This window comes from Falco cherrug, chromosome 4 (genome assembly GCF_023634085.1).
Source record: "Falco cherrug isolate bFalChe1 chromosome 4, bFalChe1.pri, whole genome shotgun sequence".
Lineage (NCBI taxonomy): Eukaryota > Metazoa > Chordata > Aves > Falconiformes > Falconidae > Falco > Falco cherrug.
Window position 1 is genome coordinate 46,642,240 of NC_073700.1, and position 26,185 is coordinate 46,668,424.

Genomic DNA, 26,185 nt, shown 5'->3' on the forward strand with positions numbered 1-26,185 from the left:
GCCGGGGCTCTCCTCCTGCCTTTCTCTTCTTCCTCCTCTCCCTCACAGGGTGCAATTAGTGCCCAGAGCTCGGCCCTGGCGGTGGGGTGTGGGTAGCTGCAGCGACATTCGCTTCAAGGCTGCGATAGTTCGCCAGACAAGGCCAGCATCCCAGGGCAGCCAGCATCTCAGGGCAGCTGGCACAGAGCAGCTCCCGGGCCACCATCCCTGGAACTCGGTGCCATGTGGGGCTGGGGTTGGAGGGAGAGAGGGCTCTGCTGGTGGCTGAGCTCAGCAGAGGCTGGCTGCAGCACCCCGCCAGAAAAAAACCTCCCGAGGTGGGGGGCCCCCCCTGCTCTCCCAGTGCCTGTGGTCCCAGCGCTGCCAGCGGCTCCCTGGGGGCTGTGGGGGTGCCGCGGCACTTGCCTGCTGGTGCTCCCACCGGGGCACTGCCAGCTGGGCCAGGCCGGCGTCGTGTGCTCTCTGCAGGATTAGGGTTTGAGGGGAAATGCGATACGGCAGCGATAGGTTAGGCTGCAGGAGATTAGATCATCTGTGGTTTTGGGAGCATCAGCAGAGCAGGGCTCTTGTGTAACCTCTGTGGTGCAGCGCCTGCCTCCCGCCGCCCTCCCCAGGCAGCACGGCCCCCACCGGCCCCCCACCCTGCCGAGCCCCTCATCACCCATGGACAAGCCAAAAACGCAGTGACGTTGCTAATGCTTTGATGGAAACCGGAGAGACCCGGGAGCCTGCTTGTGCTTGGCGTGGGGTGCTTGGCCAAACAAGAGCCAGACAAAAGCAAAAGAAGAACTCATCAGCCTCTGCGCCGCCTGCCCTGCTCAGGCGCTCCAGACAGCGTTCAAAGTGAAAAGCATCAGCTCACGTTTTACAGGAGATGCATTTCCAAAGGAAAACACTGCCGGTTAAGCCCCCAGACCAGTTCCTTCCCTTTTCAACCAGCCACAGCCATTTGCTGAATCCGAGGTGGCTTCAGAAAGCTGTCGGCCGGGGCCCCACGTGGTGGCTGGCACGGCCTGGCTCTGCTTACCCGGCTCTTTGCTCACGGGAGGCCCTTGGCATGAGCCGTCCAGCCCTGTGCCGCTCTCCCGGTGCTCCCGTGTCCCGTGGGACAGAGAGCAAGGAGGCTGCAGCACAGCCAGCCCTCGCCCCCCAAACTGGGACGGGAGGGAAAGCAGCCCCGGGGGCTGGCCAAGCGTGGTGGGAGCAGATGGGGCGGATGTGGGCTGCACGACCCCCCACCCCACTGATGGTGCAGCGCACACGGGTGCACGCTCTGTGCCCACACCTGTCCCCACCAGAGGGGCCCCTGCCTGCCCTGCCTGCCCTGCCTGCCCCACTCGCAGCGCAATGGGAGATCTGGCTCTTCCTGTGCCTACAGGAGCTGGGGGGGGCGCATCACTGCCCACCCCGGCGGAGACCTGCGCCCCTGGGGTGCCCTGGCTGGGACACGAAGTGTGGGGGCTGCAGCTGGCCGGGGTCGGGGCCCAGCTGCCGAGGCAGGATGCGGGGCCGGATGGGGGGACACAATGTGGGGAAGCGATGAGGGGTGAGCAGGGACAGGGACATCCCGCGGCGGCACAGGCAGGTGGGTCCCGGCATGCCCGGAAAGCCCCCAGCTAGGAGTAGGGGGTCACAGCCCCTCCGGCCCCCAGCTCCCCCGGCATCTCGGTGGGGGCTGCAGCAGGCAGGTGCGGCAGGGATGGAGTCAGCTCTGGCTCCCCCAGGCCCCCCACATCCCCCCACCACGCTGGGCGCTCCCCGGCACCCTGCACCTGCCTGGCCCGGGGGGGCCTGCCTGCAGCGGCCTGTCCGTGGGCAGCCGGGACGCGAAGGAGCTGGTTAAGCCGGGCGTCGGGGTGGGAGCGGGGTCCGCTCAGCCCACACAGGTGTGGCCACGCCGGCTGCAGGCAGGGAAGCTCCGCGCCCGGCTGGCCCCGTCTTGCTGGGTGGCAGCAGCCTCCCGTGCCGCTCTCCACCCCGGGGCAGGCAGGCACACCCCATCATTACGCCCCACAGCAGCTGCCGGCGCTGCCCGGGCAGGGAGGGGGTGGCAGGGCCGGGGCAGAGCCAGCCGGCACGGCCAGGTGGGGACGGGGATGGCAGGGAGCCCATGCGTGGCCCTCGCCCGCCGGGGCGGAGAAGGACGAGTGAGGGGCAGAGTGTCCCACAGCGAGTGAGGGGCACCCCGAGCCCCACAGCGGCCCCGGCACGTGGAGGGAAGCGGGGGAGGGGGGAGGGTCAGGCTCAGCAGCTGCTCAAGATGTGCCCCGCAGGGCTGCAGGGCACAATGACCCCATTGAGGTCCCACGGGGCGGCAGGGGGAGCACCCAAGGTGGCGGTGGCACAAGTGACTCCAGTGTCACACGAGGCCTCAAGCCCTGCTAGTTATTCGTGTTCGGCACACGGGAGGCCTCCGAGCTGCTGCCGTCTCCTCCTCCCCGCCGTGTGCCAGGGCATCCCGGACAGCAGCCAGCCCCGGCCCCCCGGCTTCCCCTCCCCACCCCAGGCCCCAGTCCGGCGCCAGCATCACCAGGAAGAGCCCTGCTGCCGGGGCCAGCTGCAGCCATTTCCTCCCAGCCAGCCCCAGCAGGCACGGGGGAGCCATGGGGGCTCCGAGCCCCCCAGCTACGGCACGGCAAAGGGAACCGAGTGGTGGATGAAGCCCCAGGGCTTGCGGGGCCTTGCAGTGGGGACGCCTGGGTGCTGGATGCTGGGCTCCAGCCGGGAACTCTTGGGAACCTCCCAGCTTTACCAAGGGCGAAGTACCGGCACATCAAAGGCAGGCGGGGGCAGCAGGAACCGGGGCAGGAGCCTTTGGTCCCCACCAGCTCCCAGCTCTGCTACCCCACCACCCAAAGCCGGGGTCCTGTGCCGGCACACCTGGGTCTGGGGCTGTGCCCCCCTTGCAGCGTGGCACCCAGCCCATCGCTGTGGCAACCGCCACCAGCTCCGGGTGTATTTTCTGCACCAGGGCCGCCGTGGGAACCTGGATGGGTGCCACCTCATTCCGCTCGGGCTCTCTGGGCCGTCTTTGTAGCCGGCATTGAGCCCAGCTGGCAGCCGCTTCCTCGCTGGCCTCCCCCTGCCCTGTGCGGGTCACGGCCCTGGCCAGGGGGGCGGTGGGAGGGGGTTTCGCTGGGACCTCCAGCACGGGGCCATGTGCCCCGCTCCACGCGCCCCGTGGCTTTGGGCCGGCTCCAGCGAAGCCAAGCATGAGCGGCTGCCCAAGTTGCCCCAAGCGAGGGCTGTGCTCGCAGCTCCCAGGACCACCGAGCCCCTGCCAAGGCACCTGGGACCCCAGGGCAACGCACTGCCCCCACCACCCCTTGCCTGACCCCCGCAGCTCCCCCACAGGGGTGGCACCCCCGAGCAGGGTCTGGGATTCCCATGTCCTGTCCCTGTTCTCCCCAGCCTGCAAGTGGCTTTCCCCGTCTGTGCCTCAGTATCCCCAAGGGAGAACCTGCCCCAGGCCAAGGGTTTGCCGCTCTCGCCAGCGCGGTGCTGCGAGGCTGTTGGCCCTGGAGCTGCATGACAAGCACCATCGCGCTGGCTACAACACCCGCCCTCCACAGCACCTGTCGGCACTCGCTCCTGCGCCCAGATTTTGGGGGGGTGAGGCCGGGGAGGCTGGTGGGGCAACATCTCCCCACGGCTTCACTGCCATCTGCCGGCACATCGCCCCAAAAATGGGCCAGGACCCAGAAGCTGCAGCTGGGCCAGATCTTGCCCGGCACTGTGCCCCAAGCCCGGGTCCCCTGCTCCTGCCTGCCCTGCCCGTGGGGATTTTCCCCGAGCTCTGCCACGCTCCCACCACGGGGGCCACGTGCATGGGAGATCAGCAGAAGCGGAACATTTTCCAGTGCTGGAAACCAAGAGGAAAAAAAGGTTGCAGGATGGAACGACTAACGCAGCGCGGGTTAATCATTACAGCAGGGCTGCCCCCCCGGAGAAGGAAGTTGTGAGGATTCGGCCTTCGAGCCACCCAAGGGCAACTTGGCCCAAGGACGTGACCGGGCTGGTGCTGGCAGCGTGCGGAGCCTCTGCTGACCTTCCCATGCCGCCGGCACTGGGGCCACAGGCAGCCCCCCATGGCCATGGGGGTTGGGGAGGGGTCCTGGCGGGAGCCAGGTCTGCAGCCGGGTGCCAGAAAGCCTTGGCAGGGTGCTCCTGGCTCCAAGGCTTCCCAAGCTCCTGGGGGGCTGCGAGCGGGGCTGCCTTCCACCCCCTATAGCCCCCCTGGCAGGGATGAGGGGTGGGGGGCAGTCCCTGCAGCCCCCACCCCGATATCACAAGGGGGGCACCGAGGATGCGGCAGCTGCCAGAGGCCAGGCAGGATCCCAAGCAGCGAGGGCTGGGGCAGGGAAAGCGGCGGCTCTGCCAGATGAGTCAGCCCGGCTGGGAGCGGGGGGAATCCTGGGGCTGCGGTGGGGTTTGGGGTTGTGTTTTTTTTTTTCCCTGCAAAGAAACGAGAGAGCTCAAACCTTTCCCCTGCATTCGGGATCTGGGTGGGACGGTGGAAATGCCATGTGGCCAAGCACCGGGAAGGGACACAGCACCGGGAGGAGACACAGCACCCGGAGATTCGGCCCTTCTCGGAAATCATCCCCCAAGAGAAGAGCTGCCAGTGGCAACGCTGGCAGAAACGGTGATGCTTCACTTTCCGAGTGCTCCCGGCCCAGCTCCCCACCCTCCATCTGGCAGCAGAAGATGCAAGTCATGGGCGAAAAAAGCCCTCGGTGGAAAGGAAGGAGGGCGACACGCCGGCCTGCCGCCCCGCTCACGCCATTTTCCAGGCAGCCCTTCCCTCCTGCACACGAACGTTTCCCTCTCACGCCCACCCCACCCCGCGGCAGCCGAAAGCTGGAGACAAACAGATCCCAGGGAGCTGAAAGCTGGAGGGAAACAGATCCCAGGCTCCCCATAATAACTCCGCCGCGCCGTGCCCGTGCTCCCAGCTGCCATGGCCCTGCATCCTGCCTGGATTGGGGACCAAAGTGCAGGGAAAAGGCGCTGCCCCAGCACCCACTGCCCCATGAAGCGGCGGGGAAAGACCTTTTGCCTCGGCCATGGATGAAGGCGGCGGGCTGCAAGGGCATGTGCCAATGCCAAGCACCACGCTGGTGCCACCACCAGCTGGGATGGCCCCACAGCCGCCCTGAGCCCTGGGGAGGAGATCAGGGAGGATTCTCCTGCTGGATCACATCAGCAGCACAGGCATGGTCCACATCGGGGCTTGATCCCCACCTCCCCCCAGCAAGGTCCATCCCTGCAGCACCCACACCAGATCCCAGGAGCCAGGAAGGGCTTCGCCTCCAGTTCAGCCACACACCTCCTGCACCACGCAGAGTCAGAGACCATTTTTGTGGCATCCAGCAGGACAGACGTGACTGACTGCGGCTCCTGGCGTGGGCAGAGGGAGCCGAGAGCTCAGCGCTGCGAGCCGGGGGAGGAGGATAATGCTGCTCTCGACAGAACCAGATAATTAGCAGTGATGGGCAAGGACAGAGGCAGGTGAGGGGCTCAGAGCTGAGGCTGCGGGGGACGGACGGACCCTGCCGGGACTCGGTTGCAAGGGGGAGCATGCAAGAGCACAGGGAATGCCCCCCACATCATCCTGCACCCCAGAGCCACAGGGCAGGGTGAGCAGGGCTGCAGCGCTGCCAGCCAGGGTGCAGTGCCCACTCAGCACCACTCCAGTGCTGCCTGGCAGCGGCAGGGGCGCCGGCAGGGCAGCATTTAGGACAAAAAACCCCTTTCCCCAGACTCAGGAGGGCAGGGGAGCCACAGCCCAGGGGGAGAGCAGCCTCCCGCAGCACCATGGGGACATGGATGTCCCCAGGGTCTCTTGGCCACTCTGGGTGCAGGGCGAGCCAGAGGGGCCCTCGCTGCTCCCCTCAAACGCAGACTACAAGTCCCAGCAGGCGTCACGCTGCAGAGCCCAGCCGAGGGCACCCTGCAAGGGGGCAGAGCCGGATCCCTGCTGGCCCCCTCATCCACCCCTGAGCTGGCGGGAGGCAGTGGGAAGAGCTGGTGAGAGGACGCTGACGAAGACACTTTTTTCCCATCCTAAAAATAGCAGCTGGCCGTTTCCCCAGCTTCCCGGCCTCGCCAACGCTCTTCCATTAGATGAAAAAAAAAAAAAAAAACCACACAAAAAAAACACCCACCAAAAAAAAAACCCCAACACACACACAACAGCCACCTTCCGTCAGAAAGAGAGCGGCTGCGTGTGTCGAGGGAGGCACACACACGCCGCAAATAGAAACCAGGGACAGAGGAGAGCAAGAGGGAACGGAAGAGGGAGCGAAGCCATCCGTCCCCAGTTATTCCTGAGATGTTTTAATTAGCACTCGCTCTGACTTTGAGGCTTTGCTTCTGCACGGTGCAATGTATGACCTTTAAAAAAAAAAAAAAAAAAGGAAAAGAAAGAAAGAGAGAGAGAGGGGAAGGAAAGAAAAAGGGACTGGAGCAGCTCAGAAACCGGGAAGTCGGCTGAGCTTCAAATAGGCTCAGCGTCAGGCACTCAGAGGCTTTTAATAAGCTAGAGAGTGAGAAATTTAACACCACAGGCACTATTTTTGATCACTTGTGAAGGGGGGGAGAGAAAGACACAGCGAGCGAGAGGAGGGGGAGGAGGCGGTGGTGAGAAGAAGAGGAGGCAGCCAAGATTACATCCTGGGTGGCAGCACTGAAAATAGCTGTGCCCTGCTCCAACTGCGGAGCCGCAGGGAGCCGACTCACGGCCCGCGGGGAGGGCAGGCAGGAGGCTGAACCTGCTGCCCGCTGACCTTTGCTGCAGCAGCTGCCCACACAGGCAAGCCAACTCGCGTTCCCAGGCAGGCGCTGGAAAACCGCAGGGAAAAGGGGATTAGAGCAAGGCAGAGGGACCGCAGCCCCACGCACGCAAGGGCCGGTGGCTGCCTCAGCCTCCCCCAGCTGGCGAGCCTGCGCTGGGGGGGTTTGCACAGCAGAGGGAACCTGAAATGCCTCTGGGGAGGGTGGCACCCAGCGAGGAGCTTCGGAGCAGATGGTGCCGTTGGCAAGACACGCATCCTCAGGCGTCTGGCACAGGCAGAACCGGCCCCTTGCTGGAGCCCACTCCTTCCCAGCAGTGCCGCCGTTTCCTGGAGGCGCGTGGGGACCGGTGAGCTCGCTGCAGACACACAAGCGAGTGTCTCCTGCTTCCTCCAGGCTGCGAGGAGCCCAGGGCTGCTGCCTCCAACAGGGCTGCTGGCTAGCAAGCCCCCAGGCAAGCGGCAACTCCAGCAGAGCAGTATCATCAGCTACCCCCACCACACATGGATTCAGGAAAGACTCCCACCGCATATGGCATCTGCTTCCCTCTCCACACCAAGCCTGTCTCCAAGGAGCAAGGGGAGATCTCCCCCGCACTGTGCCACACGCGCGGTGGAAACACAGGACTAGGGGAATGGGTCAAAGCCCCGGCAGCTGCTGTCCAGCTGCAAGAAGTACCGTGAAGAAACAGCCCAGCCGATGTGAATTCCTGCAGCAACAGAGCCAGGAGGCTGAGCAGAGCCAGCGCTGGATGGGGCGGGGGAGTTGGGACAGGAAGCCTCTGGTACAGACCTGCGCTGCCCCGTGGATGCCTCCCGCGCCGCTGTAATCCTGCTGTCCAGGTGGATTACTGGAGGTGGAGGTGGCTGACAGCACAGGGAGGGGGTTATAAAATCTGCCTGATAAGCCTCCTGTAGGTGAATCTCCCACGGGAATGCCCTGCCGAACCCCAGAACAGCGCCGGCGGTACACCCTCCCCAAGCCACTGCACCCCAGCAGACCCCGGCATGAGGGCAGGAGCCTGCACCCAGGCACGCAGCCACCCATGCAGCACAAGCTGCAATTTGCTGCCTCAGAAGAAGGTGACATGCTACGAGACGGGATTACATTTCCTTTTAATTGATCAGAGCGTTTTCTCCGCCTCCATTTGTCCCGCACCATCTGTACAATCGGGGAAGCCAGGACAAGTAGGACAGCCTGGGGTTTCTCTACATCGACAGTGGGATTCCTGCAACACACAGAAGCGGAGTTGGGTTTAACTCGGGGTGGGCTCAGCAGAGCGGTGGAATCTGATCTGAAGGCTTGGCCCTGGCTCAGGTTGTTAAAACCGCTGCGAGTAAACAAGAGCCACCGGCTCTCTCGGACCTGACCTCACGGGCCAAAGAGCACAGGGACCAGAGATCAGGGAGATAGCAGGGGAGCCGGTGCCTTGCTGTACCTGCTCCAGGCAGAGGCCATTGGAGAGGCTTTTGGTGACTCACCTGCCAGGCACAGCACACACACTGCTGTGGAGTAAGTCCCCCAACTGCCAGCACGCAGGAAGAAGGACGAGGCACAGTCTTAGCAGGGCAGAGGGAAAAGAGGCCACGAGGCGAGCAGCCCAGCCTTGCCTCCCCTGAGACAGAAGCTGTTTGTTTTGAGTGGAAGGAGCGTACACAGAGCAGAGGCCACGCATCGCTCTCCCTCTGGGGCCCCAGGCATCCAGCCTGTTCCCAAGCTGCCCCTGGCGTGGCCTGTCCCAGTGGGGACCTGGAGGGAGCAGCGAGGCCCCACCAGTGACTGCAGGCTCCCGGCCTGCCCCAGCATCAAGCCGAGTCCTACTACACCGTGCTGCAGCATGGCATGTCACGGCACAGCACTGGGCCCTGCTGCCATCTAGCAGCTCTGGGCAGGGGTCCCCCACGAGCCCCCCAAAGCTGACAGCTGGCCACAGAAACAGCTCTCATGTCACTGCTCCCTGAAGCCCGGGTACAGACCCTTGTCTGCCCCCACACAGCCCAGCAGGCCTGGCCACTGTGAGGGGAAGCTCCCGATGGGCAGCAGAGCCAGGACTTGGCTCCAGAGCAGGTCTGGGAATCTCAGCCTGGATACAGGTGACACTTACCTTAATTACTCCAGGGCTTTTACAAGGGCTTCATTAGCTTCTACTTTAATCTGAGCTTCTGCTTTAGCTGCTTCATCAGATGCTGCAGCCATCTCTGAGACTGCCTTCTCCAGGTTTGATTTTGCGGTCTGAACATGAGAGCACAAGGAATGCGTCACTGAGAGACCACCGCAGGACAGGTGGCTTGTCCTACAGCCCCTGAGTCACCCCTCTCCCTCCCCACACTGCAGCTGTTAGCCCAGCGCACAGGGCCCCACAGACCCCCTAATGCACAGCAGACAACTTATCTGCAGGCACTGCTGGGGAAAAGCTGTTTCCGAGACTAAGATGGGTGGGGAGGGGCAAGACCAGCATCTGTCCGAGGCGAGGGAAGTGGCCTGGGGAAGGGTTAACGACTGCATGGCTTCCTCTCCCCAAAGCCTCTGGACAGTTCACTGTGGAGGAGCTCTGAGCCTTTGATCCCGATCAGCAGGGATGGGTTAGCTCAGGGTGAAGGCAAAGCCCTTGGTCTGGGCATGCTTTCCGCAGCCACAGGAAGCTCCTGAGACAACCACCCCACATGAGAAAAACAGGCAGCAAATTCCCCTCCAGGAGGCAGCCTGGCTGCCAGGGCCTGCCCAAGGGAGGCAGAGTGTGGCCTGGTCCACTGGCATCGGGTACTCACAACCAGATCCAGCATGTCCATCGTCACCGCCTCCTCTGCCAGCACCTGCACGGTGGAGTCTGCGTGGACCGTGACTGAGCCGCTGCTCACTGCAAAGGCACAACAGCGGCAGTTGAGTCAGGCAGCACGGGCAGGACTGCCAGATGGGCCTTGTCTGCGGGTCAACACACAGGACAGAACTGGCAAGCTCATCCCTGGAACCTCCACGATCCATTTGCCAAAACCTTCGTGCCCTCCCAGAACATTTCTCCTGTTCTGCACAGGCTTGTTTCCTACCGAAAGGGAAGCTAAAGCAGGGGATGCTCCCAGAGAGTCTGAGCAAAGCTAAGAAAACCTGACCCCAGACCAGGGCCTTGTGCTAAGCCCCATCTTCCAGGGCAGATTCCCCAGAGGGCAGCCTCCAGCAGCCCCTGAGAGTCTGGGAAAGCAGAAATCCTTGGAAGAGCATGAGAGCACACTTTGATGGGCAGGGTCTCCCTTGTGAAAGCCCTGAGAGCACCTCACACACACACGCTTTCCTCCTTCCCAACCTGCTTTCCTTACCGAAGTACTTGGTGGCCGTGCCATCCTCAGCATAGACTGTCACGACTCCTGGTTTGAGGACCTGGAGGGTGGGGACGTGAGAGGCCAGGATACCGAAGGAGCCGGTCAGTGTGGGCACGTCCACCTGCTTCACATTGGCACCGTTGTAAAACACCTGGCCGGGGAGAGCAGATGGGAGCAGTCCATCACCAGGAACGGAGGGGAAGAAGAGAGGTGGCTCCAGAGAACCAAGGGGTGCGGCGGGCAGCTTGCTCCCACCCCAAGGGAGCAGCCCTGCTCCCAGCAGCTGGCAGGCCACGGCGTTTAACGCACAGCAAGGTGTGACCGGGACAGCCTGAACCTTCACAGGGTGGGAGCGGGGCTGGGCTCTGGAGGAGGGGTCCTGGCAAACAGAGTGGGGAAGCGCTCCCAGCCTGCCAAGAGGTGGGTGCGCAGTGGCAGAGGCAGGGAGGCGGCACACGGAGACATGAAGTCGGGAGTGGGCGAGAGGAAAAGGGTGCAGCTGGGAGAAGCCTGAGAAGAGCGTAGGGAGACCTTGACGCCAACCGTCACCGCTGCGATGGGAGTCAGCGCCGCAGCCTCCGTGCGAGCGTCCCACACAGCTCTGCCAATGCAGCACAAACCCTGCCTTGCGACACCGCAGCTCCGTCCCCGGCGCCCTGCCCCAGGAAAGCGGCGGGCACCTCGGGGGCGGGCGAGGGCCGTGCCCCGCCGCCGGGAGCGGGGCCAGGACACCGCCCCGGGGCGGCAGCGCCGGCAGCCGGTGGCTGCAGCAGCAGGGCCGGGCGGGAAGAGCAAGAACGTCACCCCGCGGGCCTCGGCAGCGCTGCAGCGGGAGCGGGGCGCCCGCAGGGCGGCGGGGGAGAGCGGCAGCGGGCCGGGAGGGGCGGCGCGGCGGCCCCGGGGTTGAGCTCGGGGCAAGGCCGGGCCGGGCAGAGCGGTGGGGACACCGCGCGGCCCCGCCATGCCGGCCCCGCTCCTGCCCCGGCCCGTCCGCCCGCGCCCAGCGCCGGGAGCCGGCCCCGCCGCCCCCCCCGCCCGGCCCCGGGCACAGCCCGTCCCGCGGGGGCGGCAGCGCAAGCCTCGCCCCGCCGCAGCGCGCACCGGCCGCCGCAGGCGACCGAGGGGGCCGGGCCCGCGGCCTACCTGCGTGGGCGAGGCGAAGGTGAAGGCCATGGGCACCGGGCCGCCGGCAGGCTCGGCATAGCCGCGGGCGCGCGGCGGCGGCAGCAGCGCCCGGCGGGCGAAGAGCCGCGGGAGGAGGCGGCGGGCGCGGAACATGGCGGCGGCAAGGGCGAGCGGGCGGCGCGGGGCAGGCCGGGACGGCGGCGGACTGCAGCTCCCGGCGTGCTCCGCGCCGCGCGACTACACGGCCCGTGGGGCGTCGCGCCCCGCCCGGAAGTGACGTTTCGTGCTGGCCCGCAGGGGCGCATGGGAATTGTAGTCTTCCCCGACAGGTGGTGGGGCCGCGGCCCCGCACAGCGCCGGCCCTACCCGGCCACCCCCCCCCCCGGGCAGTGGGGCCCCGGGGGCGACCCCCCGGCTCTGGCCGTGCCCCGTCGGCTCCAAGGGCCGCTCCTGCCCTGCATCCTTCCCGTCCCGTCCCGCCGCGGGGGCCCTAGCCTGTGGCTGGCCCAGGGCTGCGGTGCTGGGCGGCAGGCTGGGCGGTGGGGCAGGTAGGGCTGGGGGGCAGGCAGGGCGGTGGGGCAAGACAGGTTTTGGGGCAGGCAGAGTGGTGGAGCAGGCTGGGGTGTTGTGGGGCAGGCAGGGCTGGGGGGAGGCCGGGTGGTGGGGCAGGCCAAGCTGGGGGGCAGGCAGGGCTGGAGGGCAGGCAGGGTAGTGGGGCAGATTGGGCTGGGGGCAAGCTGGACTGAGGGGCAGGCAGGTGTTGTGGGGCAGGCAGAGCTGGAGGGCAGGCAGGGGTGTTTTAGGGCAGGCACGGCTGGGGGGAGGCCGGGCAGGGAGGTAAGCAGGGGTGTCATGGGGCAGGCAGTGTGGGGCAGGCAGAGCTGGGGGGCAAGCCAGGCGGTGTGGGGCAGGCTGGGTGGTGAGGCAGGCAGTGTGGGGCAGGCAGAGCTGGGGGGCAGGCAGGGGTGTGGGGCAGGCAGGGCTGGGGGGCAGCCCGGGCGGTGGGGCAGGCAGAGCTGGGGGGCAGCCCGGGCGGGGGGGCAGGCAGAGCTGGGGGGCAGGCAGAGCTCGGGGGCAGGCAGAGCTGGGGGGTAGCCCGGGCGGTGGGGCAGCCCGAGCTGGGGGGCAGGCAGGGCTCGGGGCAGCCCCTGTCCCCACGTGACGCCCGCGCCGCGCGGGGGCGGCTCCGGTTCATTCATAAATCCCGGGGCCGCCCCGCCGCACCGAGCGCAGCGGCGGCGATGGAGCCCCGGTCCCAGTTGTAGGTGAGTGTCTAGCCCCGCCGCCTCGCGACAGCCCCTATCGCGACAGTCAGGGCCGGCCCGGCCGAAGGAAGCTCATCACGCCTCACCGCGCGGGGAGGTCCCGGGGGCTCCCGCATCCCTACCCGCATCCTGTCCGCATCCCTGCCTGCATCTCCGCCCCACAGCCCTGCCTGCATCTCCGCCCCACAGCCCTGCCCCACAGCCTCCGTCCCTGCCTGCATCCCTGCCCCACATCCCTGCCTGCATCCCTGCCGGCATCCCTGCCTGCATCCCTGCCTCCCTCCCGCATCCCTGCCCGCATCCCCCGTCACCGGCCCGGGGCCGGGGGTGCGTTGCACCCGGGGGGAGCAGAGCGGGTCCCCCCGCACCCAGCCCAGCCCCGGCCGGGCCCCGCGGGGCGCGCACACGCGTGGGGAGCAGACCCGCCCCGATCCCCCCCGTCCCATCCTACCGGCTCCCACGTCTGGGACCGCGGCAGCACCGGTGTCCCCCGGTCCCGCGGCCCCCGCCGTGGGCACCGGCGGCGGCCCCGTGTCCCCGCCGTGGGGGGACAGCCCGGGGACCGCGGGGACCGGCCCCCTCCTCCAGACAATGGCCGTCCTGTTCCCGCCGGGTCGCCATGGAGACGGGATTCCTCCATGATGGGGAACAGGAGGGACATTCTTCCTGCTCACCCCGGCCCCCCGCGCCCCTGCCTCTGGCCAGAGGGTGCCCCGCAGGGATCCCACCCAGGGGCACCCATCCCGCATGGAGCCGCAGCCCGCCCACCCCGGGGTCCCCCATGCCAGGCCTGGGGTGCCCCCCGGCACAGCTGGTGGCTGGAGCAGGGACCCCCTTCTCCTGCCCCTGAGGGTCACGTCACGCTGCCCCACTTGCCCCGGCAGCTCAGAGATGCCCCAGGGCCGGTGCAGGTGAGGGGTTTCTGCCCCAGGTTGTGCCTGGCACCCCGACATCCCCCGGAGGAGATGGCACCCGGAGCTGTGGCAGGGCTGCCCCCAGCCCCGTGCAGCACAGCTGTCACCGGCTCTCGCTGCCAGCTGTGACACTGTCACCCCCTGTGCTGTCCCTGCAAGTGGCTTTTCCCACCCAGCCACGGGCTCCATTCACGTTTTTCACTGATCTGATTTTGGGCAGTTTCTGAGCACCCCAGCCGGCACAACGCCCACCCCTGCCTGCCGCTCCAGGGGGCTCCCCTGCCACCAGCATCGTCCACCCCAGCAGCCCAGGACACGCGGATGGGGACGCACAGGCCCACAGTGGGAGCTGGAGCTTGGCAGACCCCAGGGAAGACCCCTTCCCCCCTGGGCCCGTGCTGGCAGCACGGAAGGGCGAGGAGCTCTCGGCCAGATGCTCAAAGGCCGCAGGGTTTATGCTGTGGCAGGGACGCAGAGCCCTGTGTCCCCTGGCTCTGGTGGCTCTCACTCCTCAGGTGCTTGGCCCTTCTCCATCACCCGTGGGCCCCTCTGCGGCCTCATCCCCTTCCTGCATGGTGACAGTCCAGTGACGGAGCCACTGCTGGGCTGACTCAGAAGCGTCACCCGTCACGCTCCAGTGACACCCACGCCAGCTCTGTTCACACACTGTGTGGGGCAGCCATCTGCTGCCCTTCCCTGCTGAGGGGCCCTCGAGCACCCCCAGACCCCTGGCAGTCTCATCCCCTCCAGCAGTGGTGCCTGGGTGCTGGGAGCTGCGCTTTGGCCCCATGGCTCCCTAGGGACAGCAGTGTTGGGGCAGCGTGATGTCATCCCCTTCCCTGCGAGCCACCCCGGGTGGGACCCTGGGGCAGGATCAGCCCCACCCCGGGGCAGCTCTGGCCATCAGGACTGACCAGCGCTTGGGTGCTGTGGTTCCCAGCCTGGCACGGGGAGCGCAGCATCTCTCCACCCTGGCATGGGGCTCCACGGGGACAGGGTCTGTGCTCCAGGCGTGAGTGTGGCGTGGGAGTAGTGCCTGGGGGCTCCTCGGGCAGGGGCAGTGCTCCTGCCTCCTTCTCCCCATCCCTGCCTCCCCATCCCTGCCTCCCCATCCCTGCCTCCCCATCCCTGCCTCCCCATCCCTGCCTCCCCATCCCTGCCTCCCCATCCCTCCCGGCCGCACCCTCCCTCCCTCCCTCTCTCCGTGCCTCCATCCTCCCTCCTGACCACACCCTCCCTCCATCCCTTCATCCCGGTCCCTCCCTCCATCCCTCCCTCCATCTATCCATCCCAGTCCCTCCCTCTCCGTCCCTCCCGGCAGCTCCGCACCGCGGTGCTGGGCAGGGCCCGGGGCCGGGCAGGAGCCGCCGCTGGCCCCAGCCCGGCCCCGCCGCCCCTGCCCGGTGCCTCCCACTGTCTCCCCCCACTGCAGGACGCGCTCGGGCCAGGACGGACCATGAGCGATGACCCGACACCCTGGGACAACGCGACGGAGAGTGCCACGGTGAGTGAGGCCACCCTGCCCGTCCCTGCCTGCCCCTGCCCATGCTGCCATCCTCGGGGTCCCAGGGGAGGGTGGGGATGAGTGTCCTGATGTGGGGCAGTGCCTGGGAGGTGTGGGGTCTGCGTGGCTGCTGTGGGGCTGGGGTCTGCACCCGAGTGGGGATGGCAGCAGCCACCCAGCCCCGTTGTCGCTCACCTTGTTCCACCCATCCTGGGGGTGGGTGACACCCCTTTGTGTCCTCTGCAACCCCCTGAAACACTCCGGGTGCTGGGGGTTCAGGGAAGCCTGGGTGCTGCCACCAGGTCAGCCTCTCTCCCATAGCCCAGGGGTGTGACCAAGACACCCATGCTGGGGCAGGGCTGGGGTCCTGTCCCCATCCCCACTCCTGCTTGGTGCGGGGGCCGCTGACGGCTCTGCCCCCGCTGGCTGCGGTTGCCTTGGTGAAGGCAGGTCCCTGGAGCCGGCAGCAGGCCCGGGGGTGGCGGGGGAGCGCGAGCATCTCTGGGGAGCAGCGCTCAGCATCAGCCTCAGCGCAGGAGGGGGCTGCTCTGGCACCCCAGTGGGGCAGGGTTTGGGGCTGGGCCATGTCCCCTCCTCCAGTGCATCCCCAGCAATTCGGCCCCTGACGTCCTGTGCAGGTGGTGCCTGGCGAGGGTTCCCCCCAGGATGGCTACGTGCTGCTCCTTGCCCTGCTCTCCATCTTCATCGGGGGCACCCTGGTCCTGCTCTCTGGCATCCTGATCATCTGCCGCCGGTGCTGCGAGGCCAACCGCCGGCACTCCAGGTGGGGATGGGCTGCGGGGACAGGCATTGCGGCTGTCCCTGGGGTATGTGGCACTGCTAAAGGGGTCAGGGGGCTGGCATGGGGCACCGCTGACCCTCCTTCCCCCACAGAGCCAGTGATGACCCTGAGAAAACTACCACCACCTACCTGGACGACTCACAGCCAGCCCAGGGTGAGTGCCATGGCGGGGCCGGGGGTGCCATGGTGACCTGCGAGCGATTGCCCACCAGTAACACCAGTTGCACCCCCAGCAGCGCCCCCAGCTCCCCGGTGGGTGGGAAAGCAGCTCCTGGACTGTCGCTCTCCTGGGTGCATTGCCCAGGCCTGGGGCAGGGATGGTCATGCACACCTTGCACCCCCCATCGTCCATCCCAGTGGTGGCCTGCCTGGGACTGGTGGCCAGGAGCAGGGACCACCGGGCTGGCATTGAGGCCCTGGGTGCAGCAAGTTTGCCAGGCCTCAGCTGGGGAAGCTGGCGTGCACACGGCAGGGGGGACCCTGGTTGCTGACCCCCTTTCTCTACAGATATCACCATCAAAGTGGAGGAACCCGACTGCCTATCGTCCTCCAGCTACCGGGATGTGGAGAGCGAGCGGTTTCTGTCCTCCAGCTCCTCCACTGCCCGCCGTGTCTCCTTCAACGAGGCCACTCTCTTTGACCAGGGCAAGAAGACCCAGGAGAAGGGGAGGAGGTGAAACGCTGGGCTGGGGGGGGGTGGGCTGGGTGGGCTAGGGACGCCACTCCTAACCCGGCGTGCCCTGCAGGTACACGCTGACAGAGGGGGACTTCCACCACCTGAAGAACGCCCGCCTGACCCACCTGCACCTCCCACCACCTGCCCTCAAGATTGTCACCATCCACGAGTGCGAGTCCAGCGAGAACAGCCTGGCCATGACCCCCCGCCTGCCCCCCCCCAAGCCCGGCCTTGCCATCTTCCAGGTGAGCCGTCAGCACCCCAAGGGGGACGTGGTGGGACACGACACAGTGGGGACAGGGGTCCAGATGTCCTGCAGCACCCCAAGGAGGCAATGCTGGACCCGGGGTGGGAGTCTCAGGGCATTGCTGGATGTGGGGATGGGAGGCCCTGGGGTGCAGGGGCCCCCTCCCGGTCCCTGACCCTCATGCACATCCCCCTGAGCACACTCTGCCTTGCAGCCCCCCACAGGGGCCCTGCCCCAGCCGGCGCTGCCCAGCCATGCCGTGTGCCCCAGCTCTGCCCTGCCCGGGGACACCTACAACTCCACCGTGGACACCAGCTTCACCGAGGCCAGCCCGTCCGCCTCCTCCGACTCCGGGGAGGGCCCTTTGGTGAGTGCGGGGGCGAGCGGCCAGGACCGGGCAGGGGAAGGGGCTCTCCAGCCTTGGCAGCCCCAGGGATCCTGTCCCTGGCCCCATCCCCCAGCACAGGCCCGGCCCCAGGCCCGGGGGGGCTTCCTGCCCCCCCTGCTCTCTGGGGAGAGATGTGGGCATCCAGCTAGAAATGGGCCCTGCTCCCCCCTCCCCCCAGCCCCGGCCCCAGGGGACATTTGTGCATCTGCTGCAGCTGAGCTCGGCAGTGACAAAGGAACCGAGCTGGGGCTGGGGGGGGCCTTTGCCCGGAGCTGAGCAAGCACTCATGTCCCCCTCCCCCCTCCCCCCCCAGTTCGCAGCAGCACCCAGGAGTGGGAAGGTGGCTGGGGGGGGCGGTGCTGGCCCCGGGGAGCCCCCCCCAGCCCCTGCACAGGGCACCGTCCTGCAGTTCTTCACCCGCCTGCGCCGCCATGCCAGCCTGGACGGGGCCAGCCCCTACTTTAAGATCAAGAAGTGGAAGCTGGAGAGCACCCAGCGGGCGTCCAGCCTGGACACGAGAGGTGGGGGGCAGCGGGGGGCACGGCCTCGCGGGGCTGTGCCCGGCCGGGTGGAGCTGTGTGTGGGCAGGGGGGTTGCTGTGCCCCAAGACGGGACTGTCTCCCCCAGCCCTGCCCTGTGCCCCCTCCAGGGTCCCCCAAACGGCGGCAGTTCCAGCGGCAGCGGGCAGCCAGCGAGAGCATGGACCAGGAGGACTGGGACCCTCACCAGACAGACATCATCCAGTACATCGCCCACACGGATGATGTGGCCTTCCACCCCGCGGGCGGCCCTTTCCTGCCCTCCCCCACCAGCCCCCCACCCTCTCTCGGCAGGTATTTTTCAGTAGATAGAGGGGATGGGGATGGGCGAGCCGGGCTCTGGGAAGGCACCAAGGGACCCCACGCTGCCCCCATGCGTGGGGGGCTCCAGCCTTCGTGCAGCTTTGGTGGGGCGGCCGGGGGGCAGCAGGGTGTGGGGTGAGGGTCCAGGGGAAGCCGGTGATGGGGAGGGTGGATCGGTGCATGGGCAGGGTGCTGGGGACAGCATGGGGGAACCGTGTGGCACCACAGCACCGCTGCGACGCCTGTGGTTGCCGGGCTGGCGTTGCCCCTGCCTGCTGCTCGCCGGGTCCATCCCGGCCCTGCCGTGATGCTGGGGGTGGTGCCCGCAGGCTAGAGCCGGGCGAGGGGGGCACGGGCAGCCCCAGCGAGGCTGGTGGCCCGGAGCAGCCCAGCGCCTACCATGACATCTGGAGCCTGCGTGCCTCGCTGGAGCTGTACGCCTCCTCGGAGCGGAGCAACGACCAGGACTCTGTGCGCAGTGACGGCGGGGACAGCATCTCCTCTGCTGGTGGCATGCCCCCCTGCCCCTCCTCCTCCCTGGATGAGGCCGAAGGCCCCGAGGAGAAGCTCTGGGGTCGGCCCAAGGTGGAGGAGTCGGAGCCTGGCACGCGCAAGCTGCTGCAGATGGACAGTGGCTACGCCTCCATCGAGGCGCCCAGCCGGGGGGGCGAGGAGGGGCCCCCCAAGGACCAGACGGCCTCCGAGAAGCGCATTTGCTTCACCAGCGCAGGGCGGAAAGGTACCATCTTTGAGAGCTTCGAGGGCCGGGAGCTGGAGGCGGAGGAGGAGGAGGAGGAAGAGGAGGAGGAGGAGGAGGAGGGGAGCACGGCCTGGGGCGCAGCGGGTGGGGGACCCCCCCGTCCCCACAGCCCCCTGGCCTGGTCCCCCTACGGGCAGATGTTCCCAGGGCGGGATGCGCTGCCCCGGCGGGACTACAGCATCGACGAGAAGACAGACGCCCTGTTCAACGCCTTTGTGCGCCACGACCCCCAGTTCGACGAGTCCCCGCTGCGGGGGAAGCACCGCTCCCGCACCCACCTCCGCAAGCAGTGGCAGCACACCAAGCAGTACAGCGACCCCGGCGTGCGCTACCCCCGCGCTGGAGCGGCACCGCACGCCCCTGCGCCGTGGGGACAGCGCCAACTACCCCCTGGATGCCCGCTTCCACAGCCCCCTGCCCCGCATCGTCAGCGCTGGTGACGAGGAGGCGGCGGAGGCGGCTGATGGGGTCCCCCCTGCCCCAGCACTGCCCGACCCCGAGATCCAGGTGATCGTGGAAGAGCCCGGAGAGGTGGTCCCTGAGCCCAAGGCTGGCTCCGAGCCCCCCAGGGACCATGACTGCCCTGGCCCCGGGAGGTGCCTGGGGCTGGGCTCCGGCTCGGAGCTGATGGACAAGATCGCCGGCGGCCTCGAGGAGCGGCTCTATGGGCACTTGAGGAAGGCAGGAGACAGCACCGAGTGCGTGGTGGCCGTGGCAGCCAGCGATGCCCCCCCTGACCACAGCCCTGTTTAGGCCCAGCACGAGGGGGAGACACCCCGGCACAGGGGGGGACAGCCCCCACCGGGGTTCGGGGCTCCATCCCCTCCTGCTGCCAGCGTGGGGACCAGCCTGGGGTGTCGCGGGAAGCGTCACCCTGGCACGGGAAGGCCAGGAGGGCGCCTGGGGTCCCCTGGCCGTACCCCCCCACACCGTGGGGGTCCGGTAGCGTGGGGTGGCCGAGCCCCCTCGCTCCTGGGAGCGAGGTGCCGAGGTGCCAGGCAGCCGCAGAGGGCCCGGGCTGGGGGTGCCCCGGGGGTCAGGGTGCAGAGGTGGAGCAGAGCGTTGGCTGGGAGGTCAGCGACGAGGGACTTGGGTAATAAACCCCCAAACCCAGCTGAGGCCTAATCCTTACCTCACGGCAGAGCTGTGTAGCAGATACGCTCTCCCCCCTCTCGCTGGTGTTTTACAAGCAATAATGCCTCCTGTGCGGCTGGGAACATCCTTGTGAGGAAGGGGCCAGAGCTCGGCATCCCCTGGCCGGCTGGGGAATGCTGCGGTGCTGCCCTGCCAGGGGGGGCAGTTGTTTGTTGAGGGGGACAGTTGCCTCCTCAAGCCCACGAACCCCCTCCCAGTTCTACAGGGAGCCTGGGATCTAAACTGGAAGTGGGGGGGCCTAGGGGCACCGTGCTGGGGCAGGAGGATGCTCGAGGGGCTCGGGCATCGCCCCCGGGGGCGCAGCTGCAGCTGGATCCCTAGGGCTGGGGAAGCAGGACCAGCCCCGGGCCCCCCCCTGTAAATACCCCCAGTAGGAGGGGGGGCTGCCCATCACCTGCCCCTGGCATTGTCCCCTCTGCCCATGTGTACAGGGCGAGAGCAGACCCTGGGGTTGGGCCTCCCCCCCCGCCCCGAGTCCTCCACACCCCCCTGCCCTTCCTGGGAGCTCAGTGCTGGGCTCGAGGTGTTCAGAGGATATTTACTGATTTTTACAGAGGTGGCTGCTGCTGCTGTGGGGGAGGGGTTTGCTTTTTAGTGGGTTTTTATGTGAGTTTCAAAGGACGGGGGGAGAAAAAGGAGAAAAAAAAAATGTCGCCCCCCCCCAAAGCGAAGATGTGGTACCTGGGAGACTCGGCAGTGGGGTGGGCAGGAGGGGCAGGCAGGGCTCAGCGAGGGCCCCCCACACCCCTCCACGGCATCCCAGTTGCATGTGAGTAAAGAGGCTGGGTAGCTCCTTCCCTCTGCAAAGTCTCTGTCCAAAGCGCTAACTGGATCTACAACTCAGCATTTTTAAGTCTATAAAAAAAAAAAAAGACCAAAAAAAGCCCAACAAAAAAACCCCAAAACCCAAACAACTGTGACTTTTCTGAACTTGCTTCTTACCTTCCACCCCCTGGGGATGGGGTCCTATCCTGCTTGGGGGGGCCCCGCACCCACCCAAAAGGAGCACAGCCCCCCAGGGAGAGAGGCTGGCCGTGCCCCCCCCCCCCCCGTCCCGCTTGCTGCAGGAGGAAGGACATGAAACCCACCTCGCTGTTTTCAGTTTATTTTTTTTCTCTTTTAAAAAAAAAAAAAAAAAAAAAGAGAGAGAAAAAAAAGACGAACGCACCCATTCCCTTTTCCGAGCCCTTTTACAGCATGCAGGTTTAATAGAGTTTTGCTTTGTCTTAATACCTGGTTTTTTTTCCTCATCTGGTTTATTTTAAACACATCACAATGTGTAGAAATCTCTAAATATACCGCAAATATAAACAAAACAAAAAAAAAAAAAAGGAGGAAAATATATAATATATAACAGTAGTCTAAAACATAAAGTGCACGGCAATGGCTTTGCACGACTTCTACACAGCCAGGGTGGGCACGGCTGGGCCCAGCAGGGAGAGGGGCAGGGGTCCCACCGCCCCCCGGCCCCCTCATCCCACCCTTCCCATCGCGAAATTAAAAAGAGAATCAGTGTCTTGATTGGCAAAGAGTGATTGGGGAGGAGGGGCAGCATCTTCACAGCCGGAGATTTCATCTTCCGAGGTGGTAAGTGGGGTCTGGCCACCCATCAGCTTCTGGTTCCTGGCGCTGGCCGGAGCGGGGGGCCGCAGGGAGGGTGGGGGGCTGTTTCCTTGGTTGGTTTCCTCTGGATTCTTTTTGGATCGCAAGCACAGTCCACTCCCAGGAGAGATGGAGAGATGGGGCAAGGATGGGGGATGCAGGCTGGCCTGGGCCCTGGGATGCTGCTTGCGGGAGAACAGAGAGGTGGCGGGGTGAGGGCCGAACCGGGGGCGGGGGGGGGGGGGGGGGGGGGGGAGCGGGGCACAAGCGCGCCCCCCCCCCCCCTCGCTCTGCTCCGGCCCCCCGGCGTGCCCACGGGCAGGTCGCATCCTGCTCCAGGTCTCCCTCCTGACAGCGCCGTGCGGATGGGAGCGAGGGGACGGGGGTCCCTGCTCTGCCCCCGGGTGGGGTGGGGGTGCTTGCAGCCCCCCGACCTGCCCCTGCAGCCGGGAAGCAAAACCCCCAGGGGAAAAGGCAGCAGGAGGGAGCTTGCGTGATTATTATTATTATTTTTTTTTCTTTCAAAGGCTCTAAGGTGCTGGGATCACTGGTGGGTGATCCCAGCCTGGCTGCCCCTGCAACGCCCATGGGAGGGCTGGGGGAGCGGAGGCAGCGACAGCCCCCAGGCTCAGGCAGCCTGCAGGGCCCTTCCCCTTCCCAAAGCCGCTGGGCAGCTGCCGGGGAGCCCCCAGGCCGGGTACCCCGGTGGGAAGGGGCGAGAGGAGCAGCAGATCCCCGGGGAGCCCCAGATCCGAGGCATTCGCTTGCCGATACAGTAACTCCCCATGCAGGTGACTCACTGCCAGCCATGAATTAAAGATGAAAGCTGCCACAGGGGCTGAGCACGCGGGGCTGACAGCTGCAAGGGGAGGAACAGGCTTTTATTTCTGGCTTTTTTTCACACCACAAAGCTGGTCGTGATCCAAACAGATAAGAGAGCCTCAGCCCCACAGAGCGCCGGTGACGAGCACAAGCATGAGGCTGGGGGTGGATGAGCACTGAACATGAGTCATTGCTGGCTCACTTATGAATGAGGGGTGGGAAGAAGGGGACGGGGCTGCGGAACCGAGGAGGAAAGAGCCGGAAGGAGGGGGAAGCAGGGAGGGTGCTCAGCATCCCCCAGCAGAGGAAGGGGCTCGGGCACGGCTGTGGCCTGGCCAGGGGTGACACAGCCACCTCCTGGACCGGGGGGAAGGTCCCTCTCTCGATGACGCCTCTGGTAAGGAGGTGGCGCAGCCCAGCTCTGCGTGCTGGAGGCTTGGTGCTCCCCCCGGGCAGGGAGCAGAGCCGGGGGATGCCGGTGCCAGGGACCGGGTTGTCGTGATGCAGCCTGGCTGCAGCCCAGGAGGGGAGGAAGGATTACGACAGCAGCAGCTCACGAGGAGCAGGTAGAGCAGAGCCAGGCAGGTGGCAGAGCAGGGCAGGGGGAGCACAGGGGGCCCCCCGGGCTCTGCACCCCCCGCAACACCAGGGAGGATCCAGGCTCTGGCTGCCAGGGACATTTGCAGAGGAATGCTCAGGCCCGGACCCCCTCCCTCCACACCTGGGACTCCAGAACACCCCTTCTAGCTCCCTCCTGCCGCCCACCGTTGGGGCAGGCTCAGATATCCCCCCCTCCCCCTTCCTTGGGCAGATACCCAGGGTACCCCCCACCCCGGGGACCGGGCTGCCTGTACCTGTGCAGAGCGTGGGGGCTCCCGCCTCACTGCTGCTTGCAGGTGGAGAGCTTGCGGATCTTGCTGCTGGCAGAGCAGGCCTTGCGGGAGGGGTTGGAAGAGGCGCTCGCCCGTCGCTCTGCCTTGGATTTGGTGCTCAGCTGTCCCGTCTCCGTCCCGTTCATGCACACGGCCTTGGGCAGCCCTTTGCCACGGCTCTGCCCGTTCTGCCCTGCCTCCTCCTCAGGCACCTGTCCTGCAAGGGAAGAGAGACGGTGAGGCAGAGGAAGGGCAGCAGCCCCGCAGCATCACCCACACCAAAGAGCAACCTTCCCCATTGTCGGGGCCCGGCTCCGGGCCTTTGAGGACCTCAGGAGAAGCAGCCTGACCAGGGGATGCGTGAGGCAGGGAGCCCGAGGCTGCACCCAGACCCCCCCCCACTGGATTTACCCCCATTTCTCCAGCACGCAGCAGCTGGTGGTCCCCAGCACACAAGAGAAAAGAAAACCTGAAGCTGGGAGCAAGAATGATGGGCACAACTGGTCGGGACCTCGAAACCAGCATGTCCCCTGCTCCCTGGGCAGCTGCCATGCCCACCCTGGACCCCCAGGCAGCAGCCTGGCTCCTGGCTGGGGAGCGGCGGGGGCATCAGTGGAGAAAGTCACTCCTCCTCCTCCTCCTCCTCTCTCCTGCTGGTTTCTCTGGAGGAGAATGCAAATGCCAGCCCCATCCACCGACCTGCGGAGCACCCAGGAGCCCGGTGTGTTCCAAGAGCAAGCGGCACCCGCTGGCGCGCAGCCACGGCTGGCAGGGCTGGGGGCACTGCCCATTCAGGCAGCGATGCAGCAGCTCAGCCATGCCACTGTCCCCTAAAAGGGACACCCGGATGGGAGCATGGCTTCAAATCAGCCCCCCTCCCCTGCTCTACGGGCCAGCTCCGTGTGACTCAGCAGAGCAGACGAAGAGCCCTTTCCAGAGGCATCTGCCTGCTGCCGTGGCTGGACGGGGCTCAGGTCACATCCATTCACCCAGGGAGTGACAAAGGGCCCCCCCAGAGCAGCCCTGGACTGGAGCAGGAGGGGACATCACCAAAGGCAGCCCTGCGCATCCCCCAGCCAGCCACAGGGCTGATGAGAGGATTCGTCAGGTTCCCAGCTCCCCCCCACCGGATCCAGCCGAGGCAATTTCCTTCCAACAGGAACGTCACGCTCCAGGGCCCTTCGGTTATGACTCAGAGGTTTGAGTGGAAGCGAAGGCTGTAAGACGATTATGTATAATTTTCTTTAAAGGATGCTCAATCCTTTCTCCGCCAAGGCTGAATGGCACGTCATCCCTCTGTACTTGCGCCAATGATCACCCCGCTGCCGCTGAGCTTGGGGAGGAGGGGGACACATGCCGGGATGGGGGTGGTGGGAGAGCTGCTTTTCTGGAGGAGGGTGGCGGGGGTCCCCCTCGGACCCCTGTGCTCTCCTCTGCATCGCTGCATCCCTCCCCGGTATTGCTGCGGGCTCCCATCCGCTCTGCTCCGGTCCCTCCATCCCTGCACGGCCCCCACCGGGAACCGGGCAGCTACGCACGGCACGTCCTCATCCTCCAGTCCTCGTCCTCCACGGGTGAAGAGTCATTTGGGAAACAGAAGCTGCGAGGGGACACGGAGGTCACCTTGTTCGGACAAAGTCACCTTCCACACCCACCTTCCTCTCCCCGGAGGGCTAGTGCTGGGGAGAGGGATCAGCCTCGCTGAACGCTCGCAGAGACCCGAAGCAGCAGCGACAGCAGGAGCCCAGCGCCAGCCCCCAGCCCTGCTGCCTGGTGGAGACCGGCTTCGGTAAAATCTTACTGGTGCAGAGAGTGGGAGCGAAGTGGGGGCTGCAGCAGGGCAATATCCGGCAGGCTGGAGGGAAAACACGTCCTTGGACATCAGGCAGACCAGGTGCTTCCATGGCTGGCCTGGCCTGGTGCAGACTGCGAGTACCAGAGAACCAGGGTGCTCGCCAGGGAGCGGATTTCTCCCCCTAAAAGCAGGCTTAGCTGCAGAGCTGGGCCCAGGCAGGAATTATCTTGAGAAATTACCCTGCTGATTGATCTATAGATCAAAGCAGTCGGTTCTCCAAGCCATTCAGCTTGCTAAGAGCTCGGGAGCAGCTTCCCGGTGGTGTGGTTTGGACACCCCAACACGGCAGAGCTGGGCCTCTGGCCATGCAAAAGGGGGTGAAGCCAGGTACAGGGGCTCAAAACCAGAAAGGCTGGGTAGGATGGATCCACCTGTTGTAGGGAGATCCCGGGTTACCAGCGCGATTGGTTCCCCTGCGGACCTGCCCCTTGCATCCCTCTCTGATGGCTCCAAGCCTTGCCACAGCTCATGGTTACGGGCTTGCTGCTGCCCCGAGCGTTCTGCCCTGCCACGGGACAGGGACAAGCACTGACTCAGCAGGGACGGCTGCTGGCTCCGGCCACCCAAGCCTGTCGCTGCCAGAGCTGATGACACCCACTGCGCTCCCCCGGGGGGGGCTGTCCAGGCTTGCACCTCCAGAAGCACAGATCCAGCACAAAGGATGGGGGTACCTTGGACATCTGTCAGGCTGCTTTCTGAAAACAACTGGCAAGGCGAGAGGCCCAGGAGCAGAAACGTCAGTCGTACCTGGCCGTGCACTTACAGACCTGCTACCGATCCGATCATTCCACCTTCCGGCCCCTTAAGAGGTAGGGACTTGCTAGGAAGGGCTGAGGCATCCAAGCTCCGAGAGCCCCTTCCAAGGAGGGGGACACGCTGGCCCCGGAGCTTCTCCGGGGATGGGGCTCTCCCCTGTGACCCGGCGCGGGGCGGCTCAGCGTGGGCCAAGCCGCAGCCCAAAACCTGCCCCAGAATTCAAGGTTTTGCCTCTTCTCCTCCCTACATCCCAACTGCACGTCTGCCTCAAATAACCCTGCTCAGAGCAAAGCTGAACACTTATCCTTCCCCTCCCTCGGCTGAACTCAGGCCAAGTCAATTAACATTTCTGATCAGGGAAGGAAAAAAAAAAAATATATCCAAACAGTTCATTTGTCTTTTGTGTGACTCTTCTCTCCTCCCCCTCCCACCCTGCTTCAAAAGCACAGTCCCGGGAGTCTATTATGGATACCAAGGAGGGAGGGTGAATT

General features: G+C 65.9%; 3 protein-coding genes across 4 annotated transcripts in view; 1 reads left to right on the forward strand and 2 right to left on the reverse strand.

Moving 5' to 3' along the window:
- Positions 1-7,893: 7,893 nt before the first annotated feature.
- On the reverse strand, positions 7,894-13,139 carry ATP5F1D (ATP synthase F1 subunit delta). The gene is made up of 6 exons (XM_055706737.1): positions 12,951-13,139; positions 11,253-11,471; positions 10,107-10,260; positions 9,564-9,652; positions 8,900-9,027; positions 7,894-8,023 (listed from the first exon to the last, which is right to left on the reverse strand). Exons 1-5 carry the CDS (start codon positions 13,137-13,139, stop codon positions 8,905-8,907), a joined length of 774 nt encoding a protein of 257 aa, XP_055562712.1. The 3' UTR covers positions 7,894-8,023; positions 8,900-8,904.
- CBARP (CACN subunit beta associated regulatory protein) lies at positions 12,333-21,143 on the forward strand. The gene is given in 11 exon segments (XM_055708091.1): positions 12,333-12,499; positions 14,846-14,917; positions 15,556-15,701; positions 15,812-15,873; positions 16,227-16,392; positions 16,466-16,640; positions 16,857-17,009; positions 17,344-17,551; positions 17,680-17,863; positions 18,202-18,963; positions 18,965-21,143. Coding segments are annotated over 10 exon segments (2,325 nt in total). The 5' UTR covers positions 12,333-12,499; positions 14,846-14,869; the 3' UTR covers positions 19,386-21,143.
- STK11 (serine/threonine kinase 11) overlaps positions 20,959-26,185 on the reverse strand; it is a 48,884-nt gene continuing 43,657 nt past the window's right edge. Inside the window, exons 9-10 of one of the 2 annotated variants that reach the window (XM_055708095.1) lie at positions 23,066-23,300; positions 20,959-21,574 (exon numbers count right to left, since the gene is read on the reverse strand). In XM_055708095.1, the coding sequence (XP_055564070.1) occupies positions 23,092-23,300 (209 nt within the window). In that variant the 3' untranslated portion in view covers positions 20,959-21,574; positions 23,066-23,091. The remainder of the gene's footprint in view (positions 21,575-23,065; positions 23,301-26,185) is intronic. The other variant, XM_055708094.1, reaches the window with a different exon arrangement.

Excerpts from the sequence above, each read along its gene's own strand:
- ATP5F1D (XM_055706737.1), bottom strand. The coding sequence starts at position 13,139 with ATGGAGGAATCCCGTCTCCATGGCGACCCGGCGGGAACAGGACGGCCA. Across the intron at positions 10,261-11,252 it reads CCTTCGCCTCGCCCACGCAG|GTGTTTTACAACGGTGCCAA; the intron begins GTAGGCCGCGGG and ends CTCCCCGGCCAG. Across the intron at positions 9,653-10,106 it reads CACGGCCACCAAGTACTTCG|TGAGCAGCGGCTCAGTCACG; the intron begins GTAAGGAAAGCA and ends GTGCCTTTGCAG.